At 31.7% G+C, this 11637-nt stretch overlaps 2 protein-coding genes across 2 annotated transcripts; both read right to left on the reverse strand.

The window, feature by feature from the left end:
• Positions 1 to 1426: 1426 nt before the first annotated feature.
• BDBG_05283 (uncharacterized protein) lies at positions 1427 to 2996 on the reverse strand. Its single transcript, XM_002624468.2, has 2 exons — positions 2673 to 2996; positions 1427 to 2616 (listed from the first exon to the last, which is right to left on the reverse strand). The coding sequence occupies exons 1-2, from the start codon at positions 2709 to 2711 to the stop codon at positions 1762 to 1764; spliced, it is 894 nt and encodes a 297-aa protein (XP_002624514.2). The 5' UTR covers positions 2712 to 2996; the 3' UTR covers positions 1427 to 1761.
• A 6111-nt stretch (positions 2997 to 9107) lies between these two features.
• Positions 9108 to 9524, reverse strand: BDBG_05284 (uncharacterized protein; the record flags this gene model as incomplete). Its single annotated transcript, XM_002624469.2, has 1 exon — positions 9108 to 9524. One exon carries the CDS (start codon positions 9522 to 9524, stop codon positions 9108 to 9110), a length of 417 nt encoding a protein of 138 aa, XP_002624515.1.
• Between the last annotated feature and the right edge of the window lie 2113 nt (positions 9525 to 11637).

Here is an 11637-nt window from a genome sequence, read left to right on the forward strand (position 1 = left end):
CAGAGAAGTGTAGTTTCTATAAGAAAGTGAAGAATAAACTTATATAAGAATATATTTAATTATATCATAACTTATAAGTATTATTAATAATTATTATTAAATTCTGATTATATAAGTAATCACTGAATAAACTGAATAAGACTGAATTTAATCTTCAGTCTCAGTCTTATTCTGATTTTAAAAGAATAATTATCTTTTATAGTTTATTCTGAGAAATTACTCTTATTTAGACTGATCATTGAGATTATGAATTTCATATTTAATCTCATTTAATCTGATCTCATACATTTCTTAATATGAATCTTACTGAGACTGGCTATTAAAAAAATATGTAAAATAACTATATATCAGATCTTAAAATGAAATTATAACTTGAAAAAAATAAGAAAGTAATCTCATTTAATCTCATTTAGTCTCATTCTTGATATAAAGTTACTATTTTTAGACATTTTAAGGTTTTTTTTAGACTATTTTTAATTTTTTAAAAAGTAACACTTTTTGATAACACTTAAATGAGATTTAAAGTCATTTAAAGCAATAAAAATAATTTAAATTGAGAAGTGAAAATCATAGTCTTATTTGAAAAATATAATAAGAGTAGACAGTAAGTCTCACTGAGACAGTATGAAACTACTATCTAATGTTAAAACTGTGTAATGGAATCAGTTGAATTGATAATGAGACTATCAAAAAATCTGATCCTGATTTCAGACACAGTCACACAGTCAGTCTACTCTTATTTCACTATTCTTGTATTAAATCTGATCATTTTTCACATCATTTCTCTCAGAAATAATTCATTTTCAGATTTTTTTGATACTTGGTCCTGGTGAGACTCACGCCAAGAAATGTATGAGACCAGACCAAATGGGACCAAATGTGAAATTCATGGTCCCGCCGGCCAGTCTAGTAATCTCCCTGCAATGCTGTAGATGCTTAATTACAAGTCGGAAAAACTACATTGAGCAAACATGGTAAACAAAGCGAACGGAACGGATTATCTTACTTCCGAATATATTTTGAGAACACCCTTTTATTCTGGAAATAATTTTGCTCTGGCATGCGGGTGGATATGGTGAAATATAGACTCTACTTAATTGAGCATATGTAGATTACTTGACTTGCTTTAGCAATCGAGAACCCAGCGCATTTAGGCTCTGCAGAGGTGAGAAGAAGTTGTATTGCAGTGACTGCTGGAGTGACGTATATCCGCTAGTCGTGGTGTGTGGGCTTGGAGAAGCTTTTGATGGCAGAAGGTAAAATCGGTAACAGGCCCGTGATACTGGAAGCAAGGCGAGGGGGCTTTGGCGAGTGCAAGATCAATGAAATAAATTTGTAGCCGCACAAATTCGTGTAAGATGATTTGTGGTTAGGATAAGCTTTGGATGTTGATCCTATACAAGATTGAAGCGCGTTTCATGCAACAGCCTTGACGAAAGTAGATGTTGTGGAACAAATTTGGAAAGGTAGCTCCTTGACGAAGAAATCTATTAATTTCACTAAGTTAAGTTAACTATGGCCAGGATCATGATGATTCCCCCAAGTGGCCAGGCGATTCAGTTAGCTCGGCTCGCGATGAGTAGATGCTATGGAAGACGAGCCCTGGGTCACTGCGCAATGATATCACAATATGCAGGCACTGCTTTAATTGATGCAAAAGATATCTAAGATGCACGTGCTGCCCAAGTCCAATCCTATTATTGTCATGCCTCACTCAATATTCTTCATCGTGGCATTAAACTTCCATTCCACAGCCCATCCTCAGTCAATCCATTGCCCAGTTGTCAATGCATACATAATTTGGGACAATTGCCACTCCATCTTTGGATGTTTAGGGATCCGTTCAAACAACATATCTGTAAACAATACTGCAGTCCACCGTCTTGTAGCTAATGCTGCATATTCAAATCCTTCAGGATAAATCCCAGCATCACCCCAGTCAATCAGCCAAACCTTGCCCTTGGGGTCCAGTATCAAATTCCGGAGTGCAATATCTTGATGTGTAAGAACCAACTTATCAAAACTGAACAGTGGAACAGTATCTGGAGCTTGCTTGAAACTTTGGCAAATTTCAAGTTTGCGGTTAAACCAAGCCTCCATTGCTGTAACATCCCTGAATGGACCACCTCCTATATCACTAAACCAGCACCCTTTGGCCTTGCAAAATTGACAGTCTACCGGGCCTGGTTGTTGGGGTACCTGAGCTGACTGCAAAGCAAGAAAAATAGAAGCCACCTGGGAAACAACATCTTCGCGCTGAGCCTGACTTAAGTCCTCCCAACAGTCCTGGATAATATCGCCTTCAATAAAATCCATGATAAAGTAGCAGTGGCATCCGAAAAATGTGTCTTGTGTCTTGATATTGAGAACTCGATGAACTTTAGGGACCGAGATTGATGTTTTTGCCTCAACTAGCTTCATAATTTCTGCTTCACATGGTCGTACAAGCTCCCCTCCTTTGAGAACCAACGTGCGGGAGAGGCGCACAATACGTGTTCCCTGATAGTCGTGGAGCAATGGCGCAGTATTGAAGAGTTCGATCAGAGTTTCATCGGGGACTTTGGTTATATCGTAACCATCGAGGGGAAACTCGGTCCCAGACTGTCTGCTCGCAAGCTGGTAGAGCATCTTCTGTCAGCAGCTTCAAGATTATGGCGGAGGATTTGCCTTACATCAAAATTGGGTGTACCAAGACGTACAACCTTCGTCATTTCGCAGAGACTTTGTGGATTATTATCCTCTCATTAAAAGTTGAGCAAGCGAAATGCTCTCGAGTATCCTGCTTTTCTTTCCTTTGCTGATGTTTTAAGTTATCTCAGCAAGCTCAGACGCTTCTCCAGATATTCATTGCTGTTTTAACACTGGATTGATGATTATGTCATGAGCTAACCTCAAATAAGCAATAAGCTAATTCAAATAGTAAAATCAGGTCATATGAGTGATAATATCTTATAAAGTGTCTGAGAAGAAACAATTTCTGATTATTAGTAACACAGAAATAATTTACTCAGTACTCTGAGTATGAAAGAGAATTTCAACTCAATTTTATAGATTCATTATTTCTGTATTATCTTAGAATCTTAGAATAATAATATTCTCACAATGTATCTGATTTTTATATTCATATCTCAAGTTCTTAGAATATGTCACGCTCCCGGCCGCGCCAAGGCCCTGTTGCAGTTCCACACGGCTCATCACTTCCATGCGGATGATTCCATCCCATCTGAACCGGTTTCCAACCACTCTATGACATCATTCAAATATATCATAGAAAGATCTGATTGATGAATATGAGAACTCTGCTTCTATATGAGGTCAGCAGATTACTCTTTCTTAATAATAAGACACTGCTGAGATATCACTTCAACTATTCTTACTTATGAAATAAGAGAAGAGTATCTACTCATTATCTATATAGAATAGCTAGATACTAACTTCTTATTAAAGAAATCAGTAATTCATTTTTCTTTTACTGAAATATATATAAGAGTTATTATATATCTTATATAATCTTCTTAGTATACTAAGTATTATATCTGTAATATTCTTGTAATAACTCTGTAGTCTATAAGCTCACTATTTAAGTAAGATAGTTAAGCTCACTTATATAGCTTTTTAAATAACTATCTCTATATAATACTGCTGACTAGTCACTGTTTTAATTCTATTATATTACAATTTGAATTACTTAATCTGATTATATATTTGAATTAGTTAAGCTTTAATAGATTAATATAATCTTATATACTTATACTAAGACTGATCTAATCTCATTCTCTGAGAGAAATACTATATTATCTTCTAGAGTATATACATCTCTATTCTGATAGAAATCTGAGATTTCTAAACTTACTGTATATTTTAATATAAGCTCTTCAACTGCTCTATTACTATCACAGTCTCTACACATCTATATCTATTATAAAGATAGAGAGATTAAGATCAGAGATTCTCTGAAATATAAGAGAAATATCTTATCTGAATTTCACAGCTTTATCTGTATTCTTAAATGAAAATTCTGTCTTAATCTGAGTCAGTATAATACTTATAAGATATAAGTAATATACACTGTCAATCTTCTTGAAGACATCTCTGTGACTACTTGAGTTATTAAGAAGAGAGAGTTTGAGTGTATTAATACTGTTATAACTTGAGAAGAATTTAAGAACTTTCTATTAAATTAAATTAAAGATCACTGTAACTGCAGCTTTATAGTAATACAGCAGTTCAACTTATTATATTAATAAAATAATAAGAATTCTTTTAATTTTAATACAGATTTGAAGAATATTGAGAGGAATTAACTGATAATTTGAATTAATTAAAAATACAGCTTTATCTTACAAAGCTAACTTATAAGATATAAATAATAATATTATAATATCAGAGTTTATTAATTAATTGTACTAAGCTTATCAATCTGACTTTCTAAATCTATTTGAATAATCAATTCTCTGAGAAAAAGATTAATAAGATCTCTTCTAAGTAATTAATAATAAGATCTAAACAGTGCTGTAACAGCTTTAGTGTAGAGAAAGTAAAGAAGAATTTCAAGTATTCTGATTCTTCACTTACTGTGAAGAAATATTAAAAAAGATTTAATAAAGATCTCTGTTTTAACTGCAGAGCTGATAAATACTATGTTAGTAATTATAAGAAACTGAAGAAGAGAAGAAACTAAGAAGATATCTTCTCAAAGTTAACTTCTCTTCTGATAAATATATTCATAGAAGATAAAAAAGAGAAAGAAATAAAGAATTAATAATTCTTATATCTCTAAGTTTATATTATAATTATAATATATACTCTGAATAAGAAGATATCAGTAAGATACTTACTTAACTTCAGAGTAGATACTAACTTCATATTCTATTTCTTTTCTTTGATAAAGAGTTAGAAGAAGATAGATCTGTTAAATTATATGAAATTTACTAATGAAATAAAATATCACTATTTTAATATAATTCAAGTGAAGTGTGTAGTCACAGACTTAGAAGAAATCTTTAAGAAGAGTAATCTGCTTCTTTATACAGATAATATTATAGATAAGAATATTATTTTAAATCTTTTATAATTAAGAGAAAACAATTCTCTCATTGACTGAGTTACTCAGATATGATAGTACTATCTCACTGATAAAGAGATAGTAATAGAGAAATCTGAAGAGTTTCATCAGAAGAATCTTGAGAAAAAGATAGAGTTAATATACTATATAGCAGATAATTGAAACTTAAGAATAGATAAAGAAGTTATCACTCTCACTATAAGATTAGTAGCAGTATTCATTATTAAAGATAGATATATATAATATCTCTTTATAGATTATAAGAATGTCTTTTTAGAAAGAGAAGTAGTAAAGTTTTCTGATATCAAGATATAATATAAGATTTATCTTAAAGATAGTATAATAATACTGTACAGATCTCTTTATAACTTATCTATAAAGAAATTAAATATTCTGTGCAAATATCTTGAAGAAGTGTAATTAAAGAACTGAATATATTTATTAAAGAGTTCAGCAGAGATGTCTATACTCTTTATACTTAAGAAGAATAATAGACTATATCTATATATAGACTACAGATGTAAGGGGCCTACGCCGAATAGATCGGTATAATATTAATAGGTCTTATATAACAAAGATAAAAACGCTGGAGAAGAAAAGTGGCGTACGCGGTGGAGCTTCGGGGCGGAAGAATATATGCGCGTTCGTAGCAGCCGAGGATCGGTGATCGAGAATGGCCGAGAATCGGAGTGGCGATCGAGAATGGCCGAGGATCGGAGCGTACGTAGAATCTGTGGAAGTGTAACGGAATAGTCTATATGATTGATCGGGCGCAGCCCGCCACAACAGAGATCTTAATAAGATAATAATTAAGAATTACTATTCATTACTGTTAATTAATAAGATGATTGATTGATTATCTGAAGTAAAGATATTCTCAAAGATTAATATATAGAATATCTATCATAGAATCAGAGTTAATAAAGATAATATTTAAAAAACAGCTTTTTATATTAAGTACAGTAATTTTAAATATCTTGTTTTATCTTTTAATCTTTATAACACTTCAGTCATCTTTCAGATCTATATAAATGAGATACTGCAGAGTCTTGTTAATATCTTCTATATAGTATATTTGAATGACATTCTAATCTTCTTAAAATCAGAGAAAGAATATGATATTCATGTTTAAGAAGTATTAAGTCACTTAAGACAGTATTAACTCTATATAAAAACTGAAAAATGCTCATTCTACATGTAGAAGATTGATTTCTTAGATTATATTATTAAGATAAACAGTATTTCAATGAACAGAAGCTGAGTCTCTGTCATTGAGAACTGATTAATATCATGAATGTACTGTGAGATACAGATATTTCTAGAATTTGTGAATTTCTACAGATGATTTATCTATATATATTTATAAATTACTGTCTCTCTTACAGATCTGTTAAAGAGAAGTGTGAAAGATAGAAAAATGAGATTGTTTATTCTCACTCAAGACACTGTACAGATGTTTATGAAATTAAAATAAGCTTTTATAGATGTTATAATACTGAATCACTTTAACTCTGACTTACTCAGTCAGTATAAGACTGATATATTCAGAAATAAGATCTGTGAAATCTTTTCACAGTTGACACTGAAGATCTTTTAATATTAAAAGAACTAGAAGATAATTATCTCTGAGAAAATAAATAATAAATTATCTGTGAGAGAAGACTTTTTCACAGAGTCTATAAGACACTGTAAATAAAGATCAGTGATCTTCTTCTTTCAGAAGTTATCACTCACACAGAGAAGAAATAATACTCATAATCAGAAAATATTAGTAATTATTAAATTCTTTAAGATCTGATAATATTATCTTCAGAGTAGTAAGTACTCAGTATAAGTTCTCACTAATTATGTAAATCTGCATTACTTCTTAATAATAAAGAGCTTGATAAAATGTTAAGTCAGATGAGCAGAGCTGCTTTCAGAGTATAATTTCTATATTCAATATTATTCAGATCAGCTTAACTCTGCTGACATACTATCTAGATAATCTGATTATAATATTATTAATATGAAGAAGAATTTTATAAAAGAATCTCTGCTATCACTGCAGAAGAAGCTAACTGCAGAGAATTAAAGTTCTCTAAAGCTTGAAAACAGTGCTGATAAGACAGCTGCATGACTCAGTATAGAAGATAAAAGAAAACTCAGATCTTCACAGAGAATTAATACTGAAGATTATAAACTTCTCATATTATATCTTACTATTATTGAATTAATAAAGAATGAAATAATCTACAATCTTTCAATCTGACTACTTTTGAAATTTATTAATAAGTTATAGAAGAGAAACATCTCTACTACAGCTTAAATTTAGAAGTTGAAAAAGAAAGAATCTGATTTAAACTTAAAAGAGACAGACAATGAGTGAGATGATACTGCTAAGAAATCAAGTTACTGATAACTAGAAGAATGTGAACTTCTACTGCTGAATAATTCAGTCTTCATCTCTTATAGTAGAGCAGTGTGTCAGAAGTTATTAAGAATTCATTATAATAATCTTTATACAGAGCATTTCAGATTAGAGAAGACTGAGAAGCTTCTAAAATATAAATATATTTAAGACAAGCTCTGAACAGATATTAAAGAGTATATTAAAACTTATAATATCTATTAAAGAATAAAGATCTCACAGTATAAGTAATACAGTGAGTTAATATCTGTAAGAGGCCTACGCTGAATAGATCAGTATTATATTGATAGATCTTATATAACAGAGATAAAAATGTTAGAGAAGAAAAGAAAGAGAAAGTGTGAGAATCAGTGATCAAGATGAATATTTATACATGTATATGATGGCGTACACAGTGAAGCTTCGGGGCAGAAGAATATACACGCGTTCATAGTGACTGAGAATCAGTGATTAAGAATGGCTGAGAATCAGAGTGTACACTGAATCTGTGAAGTGTAACAGAATAGTCTATATGATTGATCAGAGTAGCAGCTGAGAATCAGTGATTGAGAATAACTGAGAATTGAAGCATATATGAAATCTGTGAAGTGTAATGAAATAGTCTATATGATTGATCAGGCGCAGCCTGTCACATTAGTCCTCTCTTTTCAGAAGCAGTTCTTATCAGTCAAGAGCTGCTGTTTCAGATAATGTGAAACTCAGAGTTCAGATCAGTTGATTGTAGCTGACTCATTTCACAAGATATTATCAGCTACAGCTGTATAATCTCTTATCAAGAATTTCTTCAATCTCTCACTCAAGTTCATTATCTTCTTCTATGATCTCTGACAGTTGTCAGTTAGAAGTTACTAGATCAGTAACAGTGTAGTGAAGCAAGCTTGTATAAAATACATTATGAATTTCTGATGATATGTTAAGATAGTAGTTATAACTATCTAGAACTTCTATCACTTTATATCTGATATAATGATAATCTAGTATACAGAATAAATATATGATTCATATATTTTTAAGATTCAATCATATCAGATCTTCTATCTTATATTATTCAGTAAGATCTCAGTGAATATTAATTTAATTCTCTTAATCTTGTTTCACAGTTGTCATGAAGATCTCTGCTTAATCACAGATATCTTAAAGCTTTATTACTATATTATTAATAATCTGAATCAGACTGCAGAGATTCAGTGTAAACTGTGTAATCTCTAGAAGATTCAACACTTTCATGTGATATCTGTATGTAAGAAAGAACAGGCTTATATCTGTTAAAATAATATCTTAACTGTTAATAGTAATCTCTGTGTGTAGAAGAAGATCATATCAATCATCTTATAAGTAATTACAGAACTTATAAAGATAATTCTTTATAGTCTGAATTATCTATTCTAATGCATCATTGATCTCAGAGTGATAGATAGTTAACAGATAATATATAATCTTGAGAACTTGACAGATTCTAGTTCAGAGAGTGCTTATAAATTAACAGCTCTGATCTGATACTATAAATCTCAGTAATTTATACATTCAATAGAATAGACTCTGTAGAAAGACTTCAGTGACTTATTCAGTATTTATTTTATTACAAGATTTCAATATTATATCTTTACTTAATTAATTCATAATAATCAAAGCTCAGAGACTTAACCGCTCCACCACGAACTCGCTCAATTTTTCGAATAAGAACCCGCCGATAGATCCATCGAAAAGCCCTCGATCATACGAGCATTTTGACCCCATCGCTGACCGCATACCCCGTGTGGTGGTGGAGTTATCCAGCCAAATGTGAACCGGATGTTGTTCGAAGCTCCTGTGTGGGATTATCCCCTGTTCTCCCCTACCACACCACAACCCCGGGCCAGAGTGCCATACAAATTGTAAGGTGAAGTGACCTAGCCATATGCACCAATCTTCTCGATTTTGGAAGATCCCCGACCTGTAGTTGTGGAGATATCTGAGGAGTGACCTCCGCGAAAACCCTGTCCATCTTTGATGTTCCAAAACACCATCGCCAAGTCTCACCCTCGTACCGTCCTTCCCAATCTGGCCCATCCCCAGCAGAAAAATACAAAAAGATACCTCGGCGATAATATCAAGCACTTAATCAATGGACTCTTCTGAAGTGCAACCTCCACGGTCCGCCACCAGTGTATCTAGACTTCAACACCAAGTCTCACCCCTGTACTACCCCTCTCAATCTGGCCCATCCCCAGCAGAATGATACAAAAAGATACCTTGGCAACAGCATTCAATACATAATCAGTGGACAATGAGTCAACAGCACATCAACAACTATAAAATCAGTATACTTCAAGGTCTGACTGAGCCTTTGATCCCTGCACAGTGAGATATATTAAATCTAGTTTTAATATCTCAATATTCAATAGATTCTGTAAGAGATTGAGAACAGCAACACTAGGTTTCTATTGAATTTGAGAATTAACTCTATATTGATATAATCATTGACAAAGTCTTCTATTTTGAGATATAAATAACCAGTTTCTCTACATCCTGCTGACAATATTTATATTATTATATAGAAACAGACTTATATTCTCTATAATATCAAGACTCTGAAGAGGGAAAGTCTTGATAGAGAGTATATAGTAGTGCATATCTTAGCAGTTTCTATCTCATTCTTCTGCAGCAGTTAATGCAAAAAAAAGATCTTAGAAATAGTTTTTTACTTCTCTTGAAAAAGTAAGGTGTTTTTCTCTGGGTTTTATACAATATTCTTACAAAGAATTAAAAACAGAGTTGTTTTCTGTCATAATTTCATATTCTTTTAAGTAAGAATTACTTTTTCAGTGACTGAAGAGCTTTCATTAATACTTAATTCTTTTTTACACTCTTTATTAACTGATTTGAGTTGCACACTTGTTGTGTGAGGAGAATTGAATGATTTAGAATAAAATTGAATAGTTTTAATCAATTTCTCTGCAAAAAATTGATTTATTTTTTGTCAGTTTTTCTCTCAAAAACTGTCATATCATCTGATTTATTATCAATTGATATCATACTTTTCCTCACTGTATCTCAAGAAAGAGATTGTAAAGATTTTATTAATTTATCTTAAAAATCAATTTTAGTTTATTAGATTCTCTTCAAAAATCTAACCTAGTTACTGAACTAGTGTGAAAAAAATCAGGTGTTTTATACACAAAAGTCTTTTATTCTTCTTTTGAAACAGTCTGACCAACTTTTCAATTGAAAACAGACTTAGAAATATCTCAATTGAAACAGTCTGATCAACTTTTCATTGAGTGAAAACAATGAGTTCAAAAATACACTCAGTTGATGTGGAAAAAGATGCTTTCTCAAATGCTATTTCTGAGATTGAAATTCTGAAGAGAAGAAAGAAAGAAGAAATAGAAAAACAACAAGTTCTTGAAATATAGAAACTTGAAAAAGCAAGCAAGATTCTTGGAAAGCAGTATCTGAGTGAGATGAATGAAGAAGTTCTGTTAATTCTTCATGCTCAGGCTAGACAACTACAGAAGATGATCAAGTTCAAACTTGGAATCTCAAACACAGTTCAAAAAACCTTGAAAATTCCTAGTATAATCACTGACTCTTCATCTTACTCTTCTTCTTTCTTTCTTCCTACTTCTTCTTCTTCTTTGAATCAGAAGAAAACATATGCTCAAGCAGCTGAATCTGCTGTCTCTAAACCTGCTGTCTCAAAACCAGCTCAAAATCCTGAGAAAACTGAGAAGAATACTGCTCATGTCTCTATTCATAGAAAAGTGAAAAAGAAAATGTAAAAAGAGAAAAACTTTCAAATCTCCAGAAATAGAAGACTTATTCTCAAAGTCTCAAACCAGGACATTCTGCAAAGAAACAAGCTAAACTTAAATCTTATTTTCAGAATCAGAAATGAAATTAATCAGCAGTTCTTTTCTCAGTTGATGACTGATATTGAAGTTCAAAAATCAGTTATAGCTTCAATTGAGTCATCATTCTTTGAAAACTCCATCATTCTGACTACAATGCCTGAATTCAGTGCTGAATTCCTTATTCAGAATGAGAATCTCTGAAAGTCAGCAGTAGAATCTTTGCTAAACATAATAATTTTATCTGAAAGAGATGAAAAGTGGAACAAATTCATTCTTTATGATATTCCAGTTGAAATTTTTGACTGTGAAGAAGGAATGCTACTTCTCAA

The sequence above is a fragment of the Blastomyces gilchristii genome, assembly GCF_000003855.2.
Source record: "Blastomyces gilchristii SLH14081 genomic scaffold supercont1.10, whole genome shotgun sequence".
Classification (NCBI taxonomy): domain Eukaryota; kingdom Fungi; phylum Ascomycota; class Eurotiomycetes; order Onygenales; family Ajellomycetaceae; genus Blastomyces; species Blastomyces gilchristii.